Source organism: Lytechinus pictus, chromosome 2 (genome assembly GCF_037042905.1).
Source record: "Lytechinus pictus isolate F3 Inbred chromosome 2, Lp3.0, whole genome shotgun sequence".
Lineage (NCBI taxonomy): Eukaryota > Metazoa > Echinodermata > Echinoidea > Temnopleuroida > Toxopneustidae > Lytechinus > Lytechinus pictus.
The window spans coordinates 52939468-52963999 of NC_087246.1; the positions used below are offsets into that span (position 1 = coordinate 52939468).

The following is a 24532-nucleotide window of genomic DNA, read 5'->3' on the forward strand; positions in this document are numbered from 1 at the left end:
AGACTTTGAACTACAAGGTCTGGGGTTCGAACCCCAACCCAGCAATCACGTCTTTTGGCATTTGCCACTCTCCACCCAGGTGAAGTAAATGGGTACCCGATAGGAAGAAATTACTTGAATGCTTAAGCGCCCGATAACAGTAGCCATGCCAAAGCTGGGGTAATAGTATGTAGCACTTAGAAGCATTGTATTAAGTGCGATATAAATGTTGCATATTATTATTATTGTTAATTTGTCAATACTGAGACATCATAATACAAAACTTACCATTATCAGCTTGCTCTGCTTCGGGACCTTTTTGCTTGTAACCAAAGATAAGATCAATCCATTGATGAAGATGATGTGAGACGTACTCACTTTCTAACGCCTCACGACACTTCCTACAAAAGTCTGCTTCATCTGAAACATGGGGAAAAATATTTTAATGTTGATTATTCTTCTAATTCATCCTATAAAACAGCACAACAAATAGACTGATACATGTCATTTGTGTGAATTGATTGATGTTATGTAATATCTGGTTTTTCTAAAATATAATTTTAGTTATGTTATTACAATGCTTTAAAGACCCTGACCGGTGTAAAAACAATCATATATCAAAATAAAGGTAATGATTCATACAATACGAATATACCAAAAATATTACATATATCTCTTTCCAATAGTTAAAAATATTAAATAAAAATCAAAGAAACTGCTCCTCCAAAGTACGCTTCGATTGAGCACCCCCACGTCGCCTGGAAATGATGACGTCACGTTGTGTCAGAAGGGTTGTGATTCCATAGGTTTGTGTACAAAAGCATTGGGTATTTTCTTCCATTTCCATGTTATGAATCCATTTTTTTTTTCGTTTTCAGATGAAAATGGCACTCAAAATTATTCACTGTTCAAATTGTTGTAAACCTACAACTATTCACTACCTTTTTTGTGATTTCTTTGTTTGGCTCTTATTGGGCCTAAATTGCTATGTCAGGAAAAGTTGTTATACATAATCTAAATGCAGATAGAATTGAAATCTGCGCCAAATAAGCAGGAAATAAAATATGGCAAAAACTAGTTCAAAACTGCAGATTTCATAAATTCAAGCTTGTGGGTAAAAATATATGTGATATCCCTCTGTGATAGAAGTGAAGAGAATGAAATGCGTTATCTGGAAAGCAAAAAAATCACCCAGTTTTTCTGTGTACAAACCTATGGAATCACAACGCTTCTTACACAACGTGACGTCACGGTCTCGAGGCAGGTGAAAAGCACAATAAAGCCCATTTTCTAAGCGGGGTTCGAAACCCGATAATTGGAATATTCTTAAGCAAAATACTCAGCTGGGAAGCGGTGAAAATGCATAAAGCATACCTTGGTGTATTTAGTAGCTTATAAGCTTTCGATTGGTATATAATTTATCAATTTCATTTTCGGGTCCGGTCTGGATCTTTAAAGCCCATTTCAAGCCTTGGTAAAGGGTCAGTAATAAGAAGAAGAATCATATTCAGGTATCATCTAAAATTCCAATATTACAGAAGCATGGTGGTCACTGGATGTTATTTCAGCCGTTAGAATTCAAATTTATACATTTTTAGCAGATAAATTTGGCGTCTAGTGTCCCTCTCTATATTTGATATTGGGGTCTTGTTCAACGAAACATTTCTTACCATCAGCCCAAGGTGGCAGCACAACATTGGTGACTGTGGAACCATCCTGGCACGTACCCAGCTTGAGTCCCTTACGATTTATCAGGAAATCGGACATCTCAGGCTGATAGAACTCGGGGATCAACTCTTTCACATCGGAAGGGAGAGATAGGACGTTGTTCCACGTTTCAGACACACTAAAGGAATAAACACCATGCAAGAGTTTTAAACTGGTTGTGTGTTTTAGAGTTTTAAACTGGTTGTGTGTTTTAGAGTTTTAAACTGGTTGTGTATTTTAGAGTTTTAAACTGGTTGTGTGTTTTACAGTTTTAAACTGGTTGTGTATTTTAGAGTTTTAAACTGGTTGTGTATTTCAGAGTTTTAAACTGGTTGTGTTTTAGAGTTTTAAACTGGTTGTGTGTTTAAGAGTTTTAAACTGGTTGTGTATTTTAGAGTTTTAAACTGGTTGTGTGTTTTAGAGTTTTAAACTGGTTGTGTATTTTAGAGTTTTAAACTGGTTGTGTGTTTTACAGTTTTAAACTGGTTGTGTATTTTAGAGTTTTAAACTGGTTGTGTATTTTAGAGTTTTAAACTGGTTGTGTGTTTTAGAGTTTTAAACTGGTTGTGTGTTTTAGAGTTTTAAACTGGTTGTGTGTTTTAGAGTTTTAAACTGGTTGTGTGTTTTAGAGTTTTAAACTGGTTGTGTGTTTTAAAGTTTTACACTGGTTGTGTGTTTTACAGTTTTAAACTGGTTGTGTATTTTAGAGTTTTAAACTGGTTGTGTATTTTAGAGTTTTAAACTGGTTGTGTGTTTTAGAGTTTTAAACTGGTTGTGTGTTTTAGAGTTTTAAACTGGTTGTGTGTTTTAGAGTTTTAAACTGGTTGTGTGTTTTAGAGTTTTAAACTGGTTGTGTGTTTTAAAGTTTTACACTGGTTGTGTGTTTTAGTGTTTTAAACTGGTTGTGTATTTTAGAGTTTTAAACTGGTTGTGTATTTTAAAGTTTTAAACTGGTTGTGTGTTTTAGAGTTTTAAACTGGTTGTGTTTTAGAGTTTTAAACTGGTTGTGTGTTTTAGAGTTTTAAACTGGTTGTGTTTTAGAGTTTTAAACTGGTTGTGTGTTTTAGAGTTTTAAACTGGTTGTGTGTTTTAGAGTTTTAAACTGGTTGTGTGTTTTAAAGTTTTACACTGGTTGTGTGTTTTAATGTTTTAAACTGGTTGTGTATTTTAGAGTTTTAAACTGGTTGTGTATTTCAGAGTTTTAAACTGGTTGTGTTTTAGAGTTTTAAACTGGTTGTGTGTTTAAGAGTTTTAAACTGGTTGTGTATTTTAGAGTTTTAAACTGGTTGTGTGTTTTAGAGTTTTAAACTGGTTGTGTATTTTAGAGTTTTAAACTGGTTGTGTGTTTTACAGTTTTAAACTGGTTGTGTATTTTAGAGTTTTAAACTGGTTGTGTATTTTAAAGTTTTAAACTGGTTGTGTGTTTTAGAGTTTTAAACTGGTTGTGTTTTAGAGTTTTAAACTGGTTGTGTGTTTTAGAGTTTTAAACTGGTTGTGTGTTTTAGAGTTTTAAACTGGTTGTGTGTTTTAGAGTTTTAAACTGGTTGTGTATTTTAGAGTTTTAAACTGGTTGTGTGTTTTAGAGTTTTAAACTGGTTGTGTGTTTTAGAGTTTTAAACTGGTTGTGTATTTCAGAGTTTTAAACTGGTTGTGTGTTTTACAGTTTTAAACTGGTTGTGTATTTTAGAGTTTTAAACTGGTTGTGTATTTTAAAGTTTTAAACTGGTTGTGTGTTTTAGAGTTTTAAACTGGTTGTGTTTTAGAGTTTTAAACTGGTTGTGTGTTTTAGAGTTTTAAACTGGTTGTGTGTTTTAGAGTTTTAAACTGGTTGTGTGTTTTAGAGTTTTAAACTGGTTGTGTATTTTAGAGTTTTAAACTGGTTGTGTGTTTTAGAGTTTTAAACTGGTTGTGTGTTTTAGAGTTTTAAACTGGTTGTGTATTTCAGAGTTTTAAACTGGTTGTGTTTTAGAGTTTTAAACTGGTTGTGTGTTTAAGAGTTTTAAACTGGTTGTGTATTTTAGAGTTTTAAACTGGTTGTGTGTTTTAGAGTTTTAAACTGGTTGTGTATTTTAGAGTTTTAAACTGGTTGTGTGTTTTACAGTTTTAAACTGGTTGTGTATTTTAGAGTTTTAAACTGGTTGTGTATTTTAAAGTTTTAAACTGGTTGTGTGTTTTAGAGTTTTAAACTGGTTGTGTTTTAGAGTTTTAAACTGGTTGTGTGTTTTAGAGTTTTAAACTGGTTGTGTGTTTTAGAGTTTTAAACTGGTTGTGTATTTTAGAGTTTTAAACTGGTTGTGTATTTTAGAGTTTTAAACTGGTTGTGTGTTTTAGAGTTTTAAACTGGTTGTGTGTTTTAGAGTTTTAAACTGGTTGTGTGTTTTAGAGTTTTAAACTGGTTGTGTGTTTTAGAGTTTTAAACTGGTTGTGTGTTTTAAAGTTTTACACTGGTTGTGTGTTTTAGTGTTTTAAACTGGTTGTGTATTTTAGAGTTTTAAACTGGTTGTGTATTTTAAAGTTTTAAACTGGTTGTGTGTTTTAGAGTTTTAAACTGGTTGTGTTTTAGAGTTTTAAACTGGTTGTGTGTTTTAGAGTTTTAAACTGGTTGTGTTTTAGAGTTTTAAACTGGTTGTGTGTTTTAGAGTTTTAAACTGGTTGTGTGTTTTAGAGTTTTAAACTGGTTGTGTGTTTTAAAGTTTTACACTGGTTGTGTGTTTTAATGTTTTAAACTGGTTGTGTATTTTAGAGTTTTAAACTGGTTGTGTATTTCAGAGTTTTAAACTGGTTGTGTTTTAGAGTTTTAAACTGGTTGTGTGTTTAAGAGTTTTAAACTGGTTGTGTATTTTAGAGTTTTAAACTGGTTGTGTGTTTTAGAGTTTTAAACTGGTTGTGTATTTTAGAGTTTTAAACTGGTTGTGTGTTTTACAGTTTTAAACTGGTTGTGTATTTTAGAGTTTTAAACTGGTTGTGTATTTTAAAGTTTTAAACTGGTTGTGTGTTTTAGAGTTTTAAACTGGTTGTGTTTTAGAGTTTTAAACTGGTTGTGTGTTTTAGAGTTTTAAACTGGTTGTGTGTTTTAGAGTTTTAAACTGGTTGTGTGTTTTAGAGTTTTAAACTGGTTGTGTGTTTTAGAGTTTTAAACTGGTTGTGTGTTTTAGAGTTTTAAACTGGTTGTGTGTTTTTGTATGGTGACCAAGAGAATGGTTATTTCTGGAGAGAGGAAGGGGGCAGGGGAGAGGATAGAGTGAAAGAATGGGGAAAAAGAGGGAGGGAATAAGACAGACTGATTGAAAGACAGAGAGAGGATGGATTTACAGGGTTCCTAGCTTTTCAAGAAAACAAAATTCCCTGATATTTCCCTGATTTTTCCCTGATGAAGTTTAAAAATTCCCGGATAATTATTTAAACCCATTCCCAGTTTCGCATGTTTTCTATTAAAGTTGTTGCAGTGAATTACATGTATTTTCAGTATAAAAAAATAATGTAAAACTAATTAGTACCACCTTTAACCAGTCATTCAATGGATGTTGTTTTGACATGCAACAAAATATAACAGAGTCTGACTGACTTCCGTAATTTTGACTTTTGGGCTGATCAAAATTCCCTGATTTTTCCCTCATTTTAGGCATTTTTCACTGATTTGAGGTTTTTTTTTAAATCAATTCCCTGATTTTCCCTGACTGGAAAAAGTAAAATAATTTTTCCTGATGGGCTGGGAACCCTGATATACCTTAATAAGCATGTTGGTAAAAATTGGTCCAACATTCTAGGATTAGAATGGTACAGTACAGAGATAAAATTAGATGCACATTTGTATGGTTAATGCTACTGGGTGAAGGAGCCTGAAAGTTTTAGAGATAAAGAGAAGGAACATGAAGAGACCTAATCTTTCATGTCAAAAGCAACATAAAGATTGTTTAATTCTCAAATATCCAGCAATCATTGAAATTAAACATTCAATCAAAGTTATATAAATTTTTTTTTTTAAATAAGCATAATGCCAGATTTATACAACAAAGGGAGGGGGGGGGGGTCGTTATCCTCACCTTTTGAAGAGTCTATCTGGTTGGTCAAACCTGCCATTTTGTAAGCACAAAGCCTGTTCTGGAGCTACCCTTACCAAGTAGTACAAGACATACCCAGGGGTGGAGTAATGAGAACCATAGAGGAACTTGGGCTCAGGCATATCTTTTCTCCTCTCCTGTCAAAGCAAAATGAAGAGGATGCTTCAAAATGACATGTTACTACCCTAATGAACCGGGGGGGTGTTTCACAAAGATTTAAGTATGACTTAGAGTCGCACTTAAATGTCTAGTTGCGCGCGGTATAAAAGGCATGACAGCATTGGTCAGATCATGCCAAGAGGACGCGCACTACTGCGTAATGATCGATAAGATTGCGCGTTGCATATCATGTACGCGTCGGTATTTAAGTGCGACCTAAGTCATAAATAAATCTTTGTGAAACACACCCCAGTTTATATACTGATCTGTCTGTATATCAGTTCAATTTTATTCAATATCAATTCAATTCAATTTTGGGTTATTAAATATAAAAATACACAAAAGGAAGCAATGCGTCACGATCGTTTCCAACATTGACAGCGGAGTACGATATTTTGTTGACATAACCCAATCCCAAAATTACATTGAACAAGATTTACAAGGATATACAACTGATATTTTTTGTCATACTCATAGTATTACCTTTGTGACTGGTAGTGAAAAAAGGTGAATTTCAGATGAAGTTTTAGACTTCAATTTTTTCATTACGGACTTAAATATCCCCCCTAAAGTTTACAATATTATTGTTATTACAAAATTTGACTCATTTATGGAAAATGTATTACTTTCTTTATTTCATTAGTTTCAATACCAAAGATAAGTGTAATGATAGAATTTTGCTTTGAAATTCATTTACTTTATTTTGCACTGTTCAGCTTCACTCATTTATTTTATGCAAATCATATGTACTCGCAAAAGATCGTGAGGCTGGTAAACTTGGTGTCGCGCTGTGCCTGTTCTAAATCAAAAAAGGATAATTGCATCTTCTAACATTAGGAATGCAGAATGTGACAACTTAAATAACTTCTTACAAAGCTACCAAAACACAGACAAGCAGGTTTCTAAAAAATATTTTATTTCGGAAGCATACTATCCATGATTTTCAAGTACAAATGGCTTTCAGCCAATAAGATGCATGGACTTCAATATTACTGGGGTCAATTTTCAGCAAAAAAACACTGAAAATGAATGCACAGTCACTCTATGAAATGGAGGACACACCACTTACCCTAAATCTCTCCAGACGCTTGGGATTAATGGCACCGATTGGTTTGCTGAGGTCACGAAAGGTCGTAGGGTCACTGAGGTCAAGTTCAAGGCTTGTGTAGTCTGCTAATATCCACGGAAAGACAGGGTATTGTGTGATATCATTGATACTACGGTCAGCTTGACTAGAAGAAATAAAAAAAGTGGAATGATTAATAGAAAAATGGACTGGGCCATTAACATTAACTCATGTATCTATATAAAAAAAAAAAAAAATCCACAGAATCAAAGCCTTTGGCAATTAACCAGTTTAAGATCCAAATTTCCTAATAAAAGTTTCATATTTAACCAAATAGAACTATGGAATTAGTATTACTGTGCTGGACTTTTCATTTTTTTTGCTAGCCCATAAATTCAAGCTAGAAAATTAAGAAATCATATTTCCATAGTTGTTTTCGGCGATTAGCATGTTATCATTCAAGTGGGTCTATATTACTAGACTACACTAGCATTATTGATTGCGCTATTTGTTCGTATCTGCTTTAAGGTTGGAAATGTTATATCATCTAAAACACAAAAAATAATATAGACAAGGAAATTTAGTTTTAAACCTATTAATTTTCAACAGTACTTTGTGACACTGATTTCCCCCCCTTTTTTTTTTTTTTCTTTACATATTTCCTTATATAACCAGTCCACCAGTCTCCACAGAAAAATCAATGGATGGCACCAGTCAAACAAAAACCTATTATGACTCCGTCCCAGTTGTAACAGCCCAATTTATGTTTAAATGATAAAATACTCCTCCTTATAAGCTATCATACCTGTTTAAGTACATAAGGTAATCAAAGTTTGAGATAACTTTATTCTGCCACAGTAGCATCATGTTCTCTTGTCCTGATTCTTGTAACCTGACACCTAATAACAGAGATAAAACACCAAATAACACATAAATGCACCATTGACAGATCAAAATGGGTTCATGAACTTTGAACTGTTAATACGTCTCATACTTTCTCAAGTAGTATATTCATTTGTATCATACCCATCCTGGATATAATCTGTGGGACTGATTGGTTCAAAGCTCGTCATGTGATTAAATACAATTCCTACAATCCTCGTGCAAATGAGCAAAATATGCCAGGGAAGATGACCTTCAACATCATGCTCTTGAAATCACCAATGTACAAAATCATGCATATGGTTCCTGTTGCAATGTACATGTACGCATCTAATAGTTAACGGTTATAGGTGACATAGGCCGTCATATCACTGCAATTGCACAACACACACACACCGACAGCATCCGATTTTCAGAATCTTTACAAAAAAAGTTCAGATTCTACCACAGATGACAAATGTATACCAAATATTGTGTGGCCATGAGAATGACTGGTTGAATTATTGTGCCATTGATCACATGAATGCAATAATTTTCATGTCAGACCCTCTCTTAGCCCATACTGTATACATTTCTATATCACTTTGTTATGCTTATGCTTAACCCTTTGAACCCCGAGTTATTCTGGACAGTCGTGACCCTCACAATTGAAATAAATGATCTCCTATTCTCATGAATCGAGCCCAGCCGTCATTTTTTTTATGCCCAAACCTTGCAAATGAAAGCCAATCGTTGATGAAATTATAAACTGAAGTTATCGACTGAATATCTCTAAAATGACATTTTTAAAAGGTCAACTGATATCTAAAACCCTTGCTTTTTTAATCACATGATGTGAAGCCAGCATCTCGACTTTTAGGATTCAAAACTTAATAGGCAATCTTGTTATCAATTCAGAATACAATGTACACTCACTCGTTGCTTCCTGGTAAAAACAAGTAGGGTCTTCATCATTTCAAATTACAAATTCTGAGCATGTTAAATCTGTTTTAATATCACGATAGATGGGTTAACCCTAAAAAGACTGGGGGTGATTTAACCCCCACCCCCAGACAAAAAGCTCACACTGCAAAGTTTCCATTTTTACCTTTAAGCCTCAAGCACCTTTTGATACTACTTAGTAGCAACATGGTACATGTTTTTAAAGTTATGCATATACTTACATGTAAACTGCAAAATATAACAAAAACTGTTATCTATTTGTTGTTAGAATAATGTCGCTGAAAACTTTTTGGAACAGAATATAAATATAAATGATTTAAAACAAGGAAACGCATATTGAAAAACATTAAAAACAATTTAATACTGTAGAAACTTTTAAATACCTTCAAACTAAATTTGTTTTAAACTCCATATACGTGTAGGGGAAGGCGGGGTAAGTTGTGACACTTTTTGCATTTTGCATGTTAGAATTGATATGAATAGTAATATTGTAGAAATAAGTACCTTGCCTTTAAATTTGATTCTTGGGAAATATTTTTCACCTTTATATATCTTTCTACCCCCACATTGAAAATCGTTGTGACCTTTGAAAAAACTGATGTCAAATGGCTCAACTTGCCCCATCTGTGGGGTAAGTTGTGCCACCGTCTGGGGTAAGTTGAGCCACAAAAACTATGTACAAAATGTATGCGGGAGAACCAGGATGTCAATTTTTCATTTAAAGTCTTTTCACTTGCTAATTCTCTATAAATACTAACATCTTTTAACAGTAAAAGAACTGTCATGTGAATTTGCTCCTCTCTGCCTGCATACCAATGGCTTAATATGTTTTTTTAATTTTTCATTATATATTACCATAAGAGTTACCATGGCTCAACTTGCCCCATGTTGGTTGGCCGAAATTAGCCCCGTCCGAACTTTTTGCGATATTTTCACATCCATACATTTCTTATGCATCCATCATGTAAAAGACTATGACAAGAGTGAGAATCAATACCTGGACTAACAATATTGTTCTTATTTCTATAATATATTCAAAGACGTGTGTGGGTAAAAAGCACTTATCTATTTCAAACCCTTTTTTACTTTTTTGGCGGAAATTTGTATTTTTCCCTCTAACAAAGTACTTTTTGTTTCAAAGTTGAAAACAATGTGGTGGGGTTGAGGGTTGTGCAATGGGTCATTAATAAATGACACCACCACAATGTCTGACTCATTCATTATTAGCCTGGGGGTGGTGGCTCAACTTGCCCCTATGCTCAACTTACTCCGCCTTCCCCTATAGTATTTACACAAAAAATACATATTACTGTTTATACAGTTTCTGAAACACAGGCAATGTGAAAGTATTTTCATTTAATCAGTTTCAAGGCAACATCTCTATGCTACCCAAACTGTAAATGACCAGTACCCTGTCTTACATAGTACAGAGATTGGAGTACAAATACGATTGATCTAAACATCTTAAACTATATGGAAATCCATCAGTGTCATAATTTTTTCTCCAGAAAATTTGCGTGATGTCCGTTGTAATCAAAGAGAACACATTGAATTTTCAAGCAAACAATGAATGTATGATTATACATCACATCTGGAGTATATTTTGAACAAACATGTATTTTAGAGGTTGATGTTGCTGGCTTTCCATAGTTGTGGTTGATCAGATCAATCGTAACTCTTTGTAAGACAGAGCCCTAGTCTCATGAAAAGAATTCTTACCTGGTTGTTCAACGACTTTTCTGTATAATTCATCTCTCTCTTCGGGTTTAGAAAGCACGAGGAATAAATTGGATCGGATTGAATCATCACAAAACACCTCCAGTCCCTGATATTACCAGACAGAATTACAAATAATAAAGGACTGAAACTTGTCTATGAATATATGCATGTATATTACAATTCAAGCAGTATAATAGTACTAATGTTCTAATGTTCGTGTGCAATATATATTGTGCTGCACTCAACCCAGGCGAGGTAAATGGTACCGGCAGTAAGTAATTCATCAAAGAGCTGTGAGCACCAGAATCGGTAGACTAGCTTAGCCGGGGTTATAGGAGTGCCTTGAGCACCTAACAAGGTGGATATGTGCGCTATATAAATCCTATATTATTATTTAATGTATCAATAATTAATTACCTTATATAGATTGGTTGAATTCTATTGAATCAAATAAAATCATCTTGAAAATTACCTGAGATTCAAGAACAAATTTAGAACACATTTATGTTGACTATAATGATACCTATAAAATATACATGATTATCATTCTATCAGTTGAGAAACAGACATGCAATAAGTTTGACTCAAATCAATATACTATGTACAAAGAATAACAGAAAATGGAATTGCTCCTAAGGATTAATAACAGACTAGAATCAGTCATTATTACACAAAACAACAAAACGAAATATTCAAAGCCTGAATTCAGAGTTTAAAAAACTGGTATGTCTGCATTGGCAATACAAGTCAATGGAAATTATTGCAAAGATAAAATATGATATACTTGAATTCCTCACCACATGCTTCAACAAAAATCTTCTCTTTACAAGCCTCTTGATGTCAGAAAGCTTGATCTTCATGACAGGCACCTATGGAAAACAAAAGAAGAAATCAAATGAATGGATTTTTATTAAACAAATACCAGCATAGCAATTCCCAGTGATTCATGTTAAGAAAATTCCATCTTTTTTTAAACATAATAAAATAATTCCCCTTATCATTTTTTTTTTACTCATTTCTTTCTTTAAATATCAATTAATTACAATTGCTAAATTTGAATATACAAATATTTTTTATATACCTGGAAATGCATTAATTCATAACCAGTGCCAAAACATTTACAAAATGGGTTCCATGACATTTGCTCAGGCAACAATTGCTCTGCTGCAAATTCCACACATTACTGGTATGACCAGCTAAGACCCTGGATTTAACACTATACCCTATCATAAACCTAACATAAAACCCTATTGCAACCCTAATCATACCTAACCCTACATCATAGACGAAATAAAGCCCAGAGCAACTGTCGTCAGTGTAAATGTTGTGTCACCACAAAATGGCATATATTCATAGTGACAGTATTCCTTACATAGTGCCGACAAACAAGACAACTTCCAAAGCACAACTTACCGGTTCGACATTATTGAATGGCTGGAAGTACAGGATAGTAGATGTGACCATGATGCGACCAGGGTTGACTACCAGCGGTGTGATGCGTTCCCCAACCATCTCCACGACGATGGTTTCATACAGACTCTCCAAACGACTTGTGTCAAACTTCACCCTCTTCTGCCTGGAGTACACAATAGTTGCAATCTTGGAGGAATATACAATGGAAATCATAATGCAATAAAAGTGATCGATGTAGGTAGTATTTTCAGGGGTGTGAGTGGTAACAAATAAAAAGATCTGAAAAAAGATGAAGAGAATTGAAAAAGTCTGAAATAGAAAGAGCTCCCATACTTTTTGTACAGAGGAAAGCCAAATATAAGCTGAAATTCAGTTGAAAATCAAAACAAAAAAATCTGAAATCAGATAAAAATCTAAACTCTCACACCCCTGTATTTTGTACAAACTGAAGTTGTGTGATATCAAGATTTTGTACTACCAAAGAAAATATTATATGAAAAAGATGACAGTAACTCAGTGTAACTGGAATAATTTTATCTATATATTTACAATGAGCTGATTTTTTTTAAATTTCTTGTAACAATGACAACTACTGGGTAATCAAAACTGATTCACATATTCAAATATATCAAAGTATAGCAAATATATAATCATAATCTTGCAGCCACGTTGAGAGAGCTGGGGCACAAAACTTGTAATCAAATTTGTAAAACAGAATGAAGAAAATAACATCGCATGAAATAACATCCAGGGCAAATAAAATATAAGTCCCAAAGCTGTTAGAGTGAGCTTAATTCATTGCAATTTTATATTGATTTCATGCCTACTGGCATCATAAAGCAATTACATTTTCCTTTTGCTCTTGCAAAGTAATGTGAACATACTAATATAAAACAAATTTTCATATTTTTCACAATCTATTTGGTTTCTACCTTGTGAGCCTTCACCTACTAGTTCCTGCAGGCTAGTTCAGACTGCGCCGATTCGCAGTATATATCGGCAGCATGGCAGTGGATTAGGGAGGCCATTCCATGACCAGAGGTGCTGGACAATAAAAATGATCTCTTCCCTACATCCCTATTCTCTTTGACTGTTGAGCTGCCGATACTACCCCATCTACGGTGAGTCAGCACTAGTCTGAAGAAGCCTGAATGCGAAAGCTCACAAGGTAAAAACCAAAATTGATTGTGAAAAGATGATAATTTGTTTTGAGTTCTACCACTCAGATTAATCTCTATACGAATGTGTACATATTATTTCACAGAGCTTTACTTAACTATAATACCAAGTTAATGTCAAGAGGGTCCCTCTCCCTTCAACATTCTTTATTAAAGAAGCCCCCCCCCCCTAAAATGATGACGATGACAAATACATTACTGCTACATATTCATGGCAATGATTCTCAAACAGTTTTCTTACCATGGCATCTTGATCTGCCATTGGGAGAGTAGCTGCTCTGGCCAGCTGATTAGCAGGATGTACCACATCTTCAGCTGCCCCAAAGTTCAAGGTGAAAATATACCGACTATCACCCTGAAAAAAATAAATACGAGTTTTTCTTTTTTTAACGAGCTTTTTCGAGCATATTCGGCAAATGCATGAATGAGGGTTATAATCTTAGTTTCTCATTTTCAAACAGCAATATATATTTTCACTTTATTTTCTTTTATGAAATTTTTAACAAAAGTAGGATACACAATAAAGCGAAAGTACATGTATACTGCATTGAAATTATATATTTTGAAAATGTGAGATAAGCCTTCTAACAATCTATTGGTTTCATACTACTTAATTCTCTAATTACAGCAGTTTTTACAAATTTTATGTTTTATAACAGAAATTTAAACAATCATTTATGTTCTTAGAAATGTCACCATCTCTGGATCATTATTTATATCTTACTTTTTTCGAAATATTGTTTGATATTCAAAGCATTCACTCGTTAGGACACAGGTATTGACTAATTGGATGAAAAATTCATGTTATCTCTCATTAAAAATCACTGAAGAATCGATACACACCACATGCATTTAATAGATATCATGACATAATGATAATTATCACTATGCAAACAAGAATGACTACTCTGTAAAATTCACACACACACAAATGGACAGAGATAGAAACTACAAATCAAAATACTTCAAGACATACAGTACCTTCTTAAAGTTGTAAGGTCCTATTTCATTGTCAGATTTCATATGAATGGTTTGGGAATTCTGGATGTAAAGAGTGTCTCGCTTTGATCCAATCCTGTTTGTTAGGGGTTCATAAGAAAAGAAACTTTTATTTCCAAACTTGATCAAAAATCATTCACAAAGCCTCTTATGGCAATAGCAAATATCAAAAGGATAAGATTTTCACTTTTCACGATCGACAATATCTCCAAGATTAAGTACATTTGTTTTCTCTCCTCTTATAATAAAAAAAATAGAATAATACGTAAGAAACATGATCTTGACGCTAAACCTGTTAAATGGGTCATTGATAGAATGCAGCATTATCATCCTCTCATGTGTTTTACGTCAATATAAGTGCCAATTGTGGTAACAATTTCAAAATAAGTTCGTACAAACTCCAATAACAAGTGGAACGCCTCTGGTAATCTCTCCTGCATTATGCGATTCAATGCAGCAGCAGTGCTGACTTTGAGAACAACAAAGATGACAAAATTATTAACAAATGTGACAGTAAACATTCCCAGACAATTATGAATGATTCAAGTGTAAAATGAGCTGATTATATTAAAAGTGTACTCATAAAAAGTTGTGCCACAATCGGCTATCCATAGTTAAACCACAACTTTAAACCAGAGTTTGATTTAAACCCAAGTTCAAAATACGGGCCATTGGGTTTAATAAATCCACAGCTTGAACTTTGATGAAAAGTACTTTGAAACCCGGATGCCAGTCACACCAACGGACCAGACTCCAAAACCGACCAAAGGTTTGTCATTGGTATAAACCAGCATGCGACACTGGCACTAGTCCGACAGTCCCAGACCGGTAAAAATTGCCGTGGGACCAATTACTTTTCAGAAAAAGCCAGATTTACTGGTACGACATGACCAGTAAGAAAACTGATACAAAATATATTTTCTTCTCTTTTGTAAATTATAAAAACGGCTCTGGCATCTAAAAAAACTGGCTCTCATGAATTATATTGTGTGGACTGTTTTTTTTGTTGGGGGGGGGGGGGTGCTAACAATAAGCAATAAAAGACAGCAAAATAAACTCAAGTCTTTTTTATATTTTTCTTTATTTTTGGGACCAGTAAATTTTAGGTTTGGTCCAGAAAAAATGGAAAAACTGGGTATGTACTGGTCTGACATGATCAGGTCGGACCAGTAGAAAAAAAGGGTTAGTGTGGAGACCTGTTACGTAATAACTGTTCTTTGTCTGGAGTCGGTTTAACAATGTGACTGCAGCATTACACACATCATTATTAAAACTATACATGTAATCCATACTTGGATAAGAGTGGCGGGTTCCATTCCTCGATCTTGATACAACTCCTAAGAGGAAACTTCATAATAGGTTGGGAGACATCTTGAGGATCAAATACAATGGACTTTGAACAGATCTTCAGTCTTCCTCTACATCGCCTGTAGTGAGAGGGAGGAATAAATTTACTATTATCAGCAGGATTTAGAACTAAAACTCAAACTATCAATGCATTCGTTCAGTTTACCAACAACCTGCAATTGAATATTACTTTTCATACTGATCAAATGTTCGCCAGATGTTGATTACTGATTATCAAACGAACATGGCTACAATCTTTGATCTTTGACAACAAAGTTCAAGATGACAAATTAAATTTATGGTAAAATTTGGTGAATTACAAAAATCATTCATAATTTTTTTTTTTTTTGCTTATCTTATACCGTATGTCCATTTCTTAATCCACTTACTTTTGTAACCTAAGGTGTCATATATGCTTTGATTATTGTATATACTAAGTAGCCTCCAAATTAGCATTTATTAATTTAGGAGACTTTAACTCACAAGGCCACTTTTGGCTTTATTTTAAGTCCTCCTTTTCGTTTCTCATAATATTAATGTACACAGGCCTAATTATACATGAATATCATTGTATTTATTTAAGGTAGTGTTTTGCATGTTTACATTTTTTAAATACTGATGTATATATTTGAAGTGTATTTTCTATGTATATATCTAGAAATTCAGCTGTATTAATGTGCGTCTCATAGGGACTGTACTGGGAAACTCAACTGAGTCAGCTTGCTCATTATGTGTGACCATGTCAGGTCATGAAAATAGGTCAACTTTCTTCTTTTTTTTTTTTTTTTTTTCTGATTGTCCAAGAATCTTAATGATCAAACTATTTGATTGCTTACCCTGGCGAACAATTGAATGGCAAAAATTATAATCATCCCAGGCATAGTTTGAATTTCCATAATTTGTAATTGAAACTGCTCATATTCATATCATGATCATTACAACAGCTATAAAAATTATTATTAGTCATTTGCCAACCAACAAAATCAGCAACATAAATTTAAGCAATGTATAGGAACAGAGATTTTCCAATATAAAAAATTGTCTTTTCCATTTCTGAAAACCTGTAACTCTGTCTCAAACTTAAGTTAATCTAAAATGGATATTCTGTTTGTCATAGAAAATGTATAACCCAAAATATGAATTCTGTTTTTCAACTTAAATTCAATGAATTTTCAAACAATAAGTGAATATCAAAACTGATATTCTGTTTTGATTTTGGTAAACAGAAAATCACTGTCCCTTAATATATCAACAAGCTACCTTGCCTATTCTCATTTTAATATCCCACAACATTTCTATTCATAGAATTGGAGCAGCCATTAAGGAGAAGGCAGGGTGAAATCATCCCTGCCCCCCCCCCCCAAAAAAAAAAATGTGTTGAGAAAAAGGGAGTGGATAGAAAAAAAGAAAACTAAGAAAGAGAAAAGGATAGAATAGATGGCTTGGTCAAGAGTGCAATGCCTTTGCATCAGTATGGCGGCCATGCTACAGCCAGGGTACTAATGATACTTTTGATAGTAGCACCTTGAGTACTCAGCACAGTGGGTGAGAGAATTCTATAATTTGCTTTTGTTTTATCAATTGATATCTCATATCAACAATATTATTACACTTATCATCTTAATCTTGGAAAAGAAAACAATTAACCAAGAACTCTCTCACACACACAAGGTACCTCTATCTATCTTCCTCTTACCACATAAGGGCTTTAATCTATAAGTTATTATGCCTTATTACCTCCTTATTGCTTCCTCTTCTGATACAGCCTTGAGACCAGTTGGGTAAAAGTAAACACTGAAGTCTTCAAAGTATATCTCACCAGGGTCAAGCAGCAAAAGAGAAAACCTAAAGAAAAATAGCATTGAGAATTTTTGTCGTCCTCTATATGTGTCTCATACATGTAGATTAGCTACTAACAAAGAGGGCAAGATGGCGACGTAAACATCGGTAAGTTAAATTTCATCTTCTCATAATATTTTTTTCCCTTATTTTTTAAGGACAAGTCCACCCCAACAAAAAGTTGTTTTGAATAAAAGGAGAAAAATCCAACAAGCAAAACACTGAAAACTTCAACAAAGTTTGATGTAAAATAAGTTAAGACATTTTAAATTATCGCTTAATTTCATAAAACAGTTTAACATCCTGATCAGTATTTAAATGAGGGGGCCGATGAAGTCACCCTCTCACTATTTCACTATAAGAAATATCTTAATTTTCTCCTAATTGTCACGTGAAACAAGGTTTTATTCCTCCCTGACTATGTGGATTGTGGAATTTCCATTGTTTTAAACATTTTGTGGTTTAGTCATGTTGTTCATTCTTTTAAAATCTGTAAAAATGTAATTATTGTATATGGTAATTCAAACAGTAAAAACAAAAGAAATAGTGAGTGGTGGGTATCGACTCTCTCAATTTGAGTATCACTGAGTCGTGCATATTGTGAAAAATAAGTGAAAATTTTCACTGTCAGAACTTATTTTATTTAACAACCGATTTTGATGAAATTTGAAGTGTTATGCTTGTTTCATTTTCTCTAATATTGTTTCAAATCAACATTTTTCTGGGGTGGACATGGCCTTTAATTTCTATTATCTTAAAAATGTAATCAATAATGTTCTAAATTCGGAAATTAAATTCTAGCCCATTTACATGCTTTAGGGCTAAAACTTTTACAGGGAAAGTAGAAATCTCAGGGGGCAAAAGTTTCAATTTTGCCCATCCTCTACGCACATTATAGGCACAATCCCTGGCTCTGTGCACTGAACAACCAAGCTGCCTGTGAGGAATGTAGATCTATGCCAAATGCAGTACACAGCTCACACTTAAAAAGTTCATTGAAATACCACTTTTGTAACCGAAAATACCAATTTCCATACAGTTGCAATCAATTTTTCATTGGTGAAAAATGTCATCTTACAATCTATATTTCTCATTTAGAAAAAATAATTAAAAACTTCAATGGTACTTAAAAATTAAGAACCAAGTTATATCTGATGAATAGCTACAATGGAAATAGACCAAAAGCTTCGGTCTCTGTTATGTTGGTTGTTCCGCTGAACTCCGTTGGCTCCACTCACCAAATACAGAGATCAAAGTTCTAGCTCGATCTGTACAGGGACTCAATGGCCATACATCTATAAATGTATTAAGTTAGGATAAAACAGGGAAGTAAAGTTGCACGACAGCCGAAGTAAGTCACTGGTTTTTTTCCCCTTTTAAATTTATTTTCCCCTGTTTTGGGGCATTTCAGGCCAAAACAGAATAATAATCTTTATTTTGGTAGGGCCTAGTTCTTTTTGTATATTTTTATGAAATGAAGACAAAAATTTATGAGCCCCGTTGGGTGGATTTTGTGTCGTTAACCCCCTAATGGTGGCTGCACGCCCGGAGGGGCCACTTCCATTGACGAGTGGATACCATGCGCGACCACTGGGTCTTGAAAAGCACCCTAAACACGTATTTTCCATATTCTGAAAATGCACCTCTTAACAAGTATTGGTGTGTGAAACCCTACCCTTAGCAAGTATTTGAAACAAATACTATTGGCAAGTATTCCCAGAATTGAGCCCCTAACAAGTACAGCGATGTATTTTCCATATTCTGAAAATGCACCCCTTAACCACTCACACAACATGCGAGGTTAGTATACCTAACCTCGCACAACGCATGTGATTTCATAGTGCATTTTGACGTTTTCATTCATCACACGAATGTGAGGGACTGTGAAACGCCAAATCTTTCAATATTTTTCCACTATGTTAATCTTGATTGTATGATTTAGTTCATTTTAAAAATGAATTAGAAATTATTGATAAAAGTGTTTTTATCGCTTACCTCCAAATCTCAACCAGGATACTTCGCTCGGTCCGTCCTTAGTCATCCTTCATACTGCAGTGGAAATTACTCAAACAAAATTCGAAATGCGAATTTTTCCTATCGAACATTCTCGATTAAAGTCGTCGGCGCATAATAGGAAATTGTACCAAAAATCAACAGGTTGCATCTCATGTATATACTTAAAGAGGGTCCTATTTGGTCAAAGTCGTGAGAATTGAAATATTGTATAATTCGAACAATAAAAGAGAAATAGTGAGTGACATTATTGACTCTCTCATTTAGATATCAATGAATTGTGCATGTAACTGTTTTGTGATAAATAAGCGAAACTTTAATATGTCATAACTTTCTTATTTTACATCCGATTTTGATGAAGTTTTCAGCGTTAGTCTTGTTTCATAATTCTCTATTTATTCAAACATTTTTTTTCTGGGGTGCACTTGACCTTGAAGAGATTTTCCAATGAAAATACTACATGGAACTTGGAAATACAAATCATAATTTGGTTGAACAAAATGTTTTCTGTTAAAGTATAAAACAGAAGAGGAACATTTCCTTCACGTATCTTTATATCCAAAATATGTTGCCTTAGTATGGAATAATCACAATGACATAAAATGAAAATGGGTAAAGTACCTTCCTAATGATCATTGAAATTTCGCCTATGGAATCGTTGTTTAATAATTTTAAAAGCTTTAAATAGATGAAAATATACATATATATATATATATATATATATATATATGAACAAAATGATAATGTCCCGATTGTTTCGCATTACGTGTGTTAGATTGCGGGCGTTTGTGTGTGTGTGTGTGTAGGAAGCAAGATTTTCGTGTTAATGTTTGCACAAAAAAGGAGAGGGAAAGGGAAAGGAAAAGGGGAGGGGGAAAGGTAGAGGAGAGAGAGGGAAAAGGAGACCATAAAATAGAAAGAAAACAAAGGAAAGGAAGAGGGGAAAGAAGAGGGAAAGGGAGGGGAAAAGAAAAATGGAAAGAGCGAGAAAACAGTAGGGGAGGGGGAAAGGAAAGAAAAGAAGGAAAGGAAAAGCGAGAAAGGGAATGGAGGGGGCGGGAAAGGGAGAGAGAGAGAGAATGATGAAGGGGATAGGAAAATGTCAAGTTTGAAGATCTGAATATTAACACTAAAACAAAATTAGACTTCTATGTTTTATTTATAAAAATACCATCTTTTTCATGATTATAAAGGTTCAACGTCCCTGTTCTAGGTCTAACTTCAACATAAATCTACTGGCGCTTTGCGCTTGAATTCTGGACGTCATTCCTTTTTTAAAAGTATAGGTAATCTGTCGGACTTTTCAAATCCCAAATTTAAATCTTAAGCGCAAATGCCCTCGCATTATTTTTTATTTAGATACAGTCCTGTCATCAATATAAAAAATTATAAGTGCGAGCTTCGCGCTGGCATCATTTTTGTAAGTGACAGTTATGATGTTGTTCATATTTTAAAAATGGTTAGAATGTCCGTTTGTTGAGGTTTAAATGTCCAAAAGTTCAGCGCTCGCATAATTTGTAAGGTAAATAGGCCTACCCTTTTAATTGTTATACAAAGGTGCTTATACAACGTCCAGAATGCAGTTCGGAATATTGAAAATAACTGTTGGTCCCGCTATTTCTGCCCGTGCGACAAGCATTTATCATTTTGAATCATGAGATTAACCTTTAAAATATGATGAAAAAGTATCGTTAAGACTGAATTAAGAAAAAAAAGAAGCTCACGTTTCACGCTCACATTTTGATCCGTTAGCTTATGATAATAATGGTGCATGACTTTGTTAATATATTTTATCGGACATGTCCACCTTTTGATGCTTCAAGAAAAATAAACACAACACACAAATAATAATAGAAAACGAACAAGAATAGAATAGATAGTTACCTATCCCACTCATGAATTCTTATTTAACAGTCCCCAAAACGTCTTTTTTTCGTGTTAGCTTATTTCATATACATATATATATATATATATATATAGGTCTCCTCCTCATGGTTATAAAAAGTGCTCAGAATGTTTTATTTTCAAGTCCTTGTATCAGAATTTTCAGCTCGGGCAGCTCTATCGCATTTTGATTACTATCCTGTTGATTTATTTATTTGAACAAAATATTTAAAATGTCCAGCTTTTAGAACAGATATCAAAAAAAGGTATTCACCTTTGATCATAGATGAGGAAGAAGAAAAAGAGCAAAAAAATAGGAAACAAACTAACGAATTAATGTGACACAATTTTTCTTCATTTCAAGGCGACTCTTTACATTTCATCATTGCTGATGGCGTAACAATAGAAAATACCGCTTGACAGCAAAAAAAACCAAAAAAAAACAGAAAGAGGAAAATAATGCTAAGCGTCTAAAATGCAGCTAGCAGTACAAGCTGCAGAACCGTAAACAAACGTCTTGTGAATAATATCGCACGCCCTCTTTAGGCAAAAGTTGATATCCACGATGATCCGGCGGCATCTACGTGAAGATCACGAGAAAATGCTTTTTTTTTCTTAAAAAAAACAGCAAAGAGAAGTCAACAAACGATCCATATGGTTCGGTAAGTGTCATAGCACAATTAGAAACTTTAGGTAAACTGTAATGGCATAGTTATTTTAGTAAAAAGGGTGTGAAAGATTCGCGTGCACCATGTGCATATGAATCCTTCGCATCCGAGATGCATTGAACCCATGAGTGCCCCTTAACAAGTATTAGAAACAAAACGATACTCTTTGCAAGTATTTCCTGAAATGAACCCCTAAACAAGTAAAGCGATTTTTTATGTCACGCATCCGTCGGCTTTACCTTTACACACCATTATTTTGGTTTAGTACGGCCCCACCTTCCACACCTCACGCAAATCGGACTCTAATCTAAACACGTAGTGTTGGGGCAAAAAGGACATCATTTATAAAACATTTTGATTTTGTTTTATCATCCCCGCATATTTTACCCTAAACACGTATATTTTTCAGAGCGAAATAGATACCCTTTTTTTCAATTATTTTGTGTTTTTGACACCCGTTACGTATGTAACTGTAACGTGCCTTATCTTGAAAAAGACATCCCTCTTACATGTTTTTTTGGTCGCGCATGGTATCCACTTGTCAATGTTAGTGGCCCCCCCCCCCGGGGCTGCACGATAGCGAGCCATCTGTGTACGACTACAACTGTTACAAGGAGAAATTAAAAAAAAAATTAAAATGTTACTAGGGCCTAACAATAAACTCCTCGAAACAGACGGCTGCCAGCTGTCTACAATAGAAACTGACAATGCCCCAAAAACACGCATTTGTCCCTAAGAACAAGAGAAAATAAGAAAAACATTACCAACCTTATTATTGGTTGGGTTTCAGGTCTCTGTTCCTAGTGCACTTTCGCAACGCCCGACGAGATGAGGCAAGGATCAACAATCCTCTCACAGGGAGAGCGCCGCGGCCCGGGGGGCGGCCAGCGCTGGCGGGCCGTGCCTAGAAAGTTTGTACCGTATGGTGCGAAAGCGCACTAGCGCCATGCCGGAACTCCTACCAATCATTCTCGAATAATTAAGCGCAATATTTACCTTTCTTTGATACTCAGATCTTCATCAACAAATGCCATGGTTATATAAGTTGAAAATCATTCATACATATCATTTCCTTCAGCAATATCACAGCTTTTGTTAGACCAAAACATCGACAACTCCGCTCGCACTCAGTCTCGGTGCGGTGGCTAATAAGTATGGTGTCTCCGATAATAAAATAAAAACAAAATGAAGTAGAAGTTTTGGTGATAAAATTTGCGTTATTTCTATGGAAGAAACTCAAGAGTGTGTACTTGTATTAAGAATGATTACACTTCTTTCAAAATAAGAATGAGAATACAGGTTATATAAGATATTTCATTGTTCCTCATTACAGTGTGAGAACATGTGGAATTGCCAGAAGTGTAAACTAAATCTATCAAGAGCGTCTTTTATCAAATCTGCCAAAATCGAAATATTTTACATCACTTTACAAATAAAAAAATTGAGATAGCCCATGGGCTACTTCCATTAAAAGGTGGACATCATGTTTGTACACAAAAGAGCATGAGAAAAAAGGGAGGTTTCCGATGCCTAGATGATGTATGCTCAAAAGGAGCCATTTGCCAAATTCAGGGGAAAAGGGCATCTGTCCTATCCCTTATTAATGGTGGGGAAAATTTAAAAAAATAGTTGATATGATTTCATGTTTAAGAGCATGGTGTCAAGCTTCTAATGAATGCCCCCCCCCAAAAAAAAAAAGGAAATAAACAAATATGCACAGAAATATTTTTGAAAAATAGTAAAAATGTGACATAACACGCTCTCTTGTTTGCATATCATCCTGTTGTGCATATAATCCTGAAAATAATTGAAACTTTGAAATAGATTTTTCTGAAAAATATATATATGAAAGAGGAACAGAGAAGCTACAACCAAACTCATATAGCAGAAAACAGTTATTTTTAACATTACAAAATCTGCAGGCTACCTAGAACACCCAGTAACGCCAAATGGAATCCAACCCAACAATGAAAAAAAATAGGTATAGATAAATCAGAAAAGTAGGTGAAAGTTTTTACAATATCAAACAATAAGAAAGTTATGAATTTGTAAAAGTATTTTTTTTAATGAAATATCTATATCCACAGACACTTCATAATGGCAAGGCAAGGACTACTCTTCCATTTACTCCCATTACTAAAATGGGTAAACTGTCATTATTTTCAAAGTTCTTACTTACTCACTGCCCATTATGCCTCCTGGCATGTAGGGCAGCAACAAAATCTCTCCACTCCCGTCTGTCTTGGGCTAGTCTCTACAGTGATCCCCAGAGGTCTGTCAGAGGTTAGACATTTCGCCCTCCACGGTCTGTCGCCAGGTGTTCTTGGGTCGACCTCATTTTTTCCTTCCTTCGGGGGTCCATTGCAGTGCTGTCCTTGTAATGTCATCCGCTTCTTTTCTTAATACATGTTCTATTTCATAAGTATGTCTTCATTACTCTCTTGTTGGCATCTTTCATATAGTTCATTTGTTATTGTGTTAGGCCAAAATATACGAAGTACACCCCTTAAACTTCATATTGGCAAGGCAAGGACTACTCTTCCATTTACTCCCATTCCTAAAATGGGTAAACTGTCAATATTCCCAGTTTAAAATGCATAATTAATGTACTATATGATTTTCTTTCTAATTTTTCCTCAGTTTTCTATACTCTTTGTTTTTTTATTCACTTTTCCC

At 34.3% G+C, this 24532-nt stretch overlaps 1 protein-coding gene across 1 annotated transcript; it reads right to left on the minus strand.

The window, feature by feature from the left end:
* Positions 1 to 200: 200 nt before the first annotated feature.
* On the minus strand, positions 201 to 23018 carry LOC129253995 (protein FAN-like). Its single transcript, XM_054892439.2, has 13 exons — positions 22853 to 23018; positions 17190 to 17297; positions 15398 to 15532; positions 14088 to 14181; positions 13348 to 13461; positions 11929 to 12114; positions 11313 to 11384; positions 10516 to 10621; positions 7778 to 7871; positions 6976 to 7138; positions 5730 to 5884; positions 1650 to 1825; positions 201 to 399 (listed from the first exon to the last, which is right to left on the minus strand). Exons 1-13 carry the CDS (start codon positions 22888 to 22890, stop codon positions 236 to 238), a joined length of 1605 nt encoding a protein of 534 aa, XP_054748414.2. The 5' UTR covers positions 22891 to 23018; the 3' UTR covers positions 201 to 235.
* Between the last annotated feature and the right edge of the window lie 1514 nt (positions 23019 to 24532).

Excerpts from the sequence above, each read along its gene's own strand:
- LOC129253995 (XM_054892439.2), bottom strand. The coding sequence starts at position 22,890 with ATGGCATTTGTTGATGAAGATCTGAGTATCAAAGAAAG. Across the intron at positions 7,872-10,515 it reads AAAAGTCGTTGAACAACCAG|GTGTCAGGTTACAAGAATCA; the intron begins GTAAGAATTCTT and ends CTCTGTTATTAG. Across the intron at positions 1,826-5,729 it reads CCAGATAGACTCTTCAAAAG|TGTGTCTGAAACGTGGAACA; the intron begins GTGAGGATAACG and ends TTATTCCTTTAG.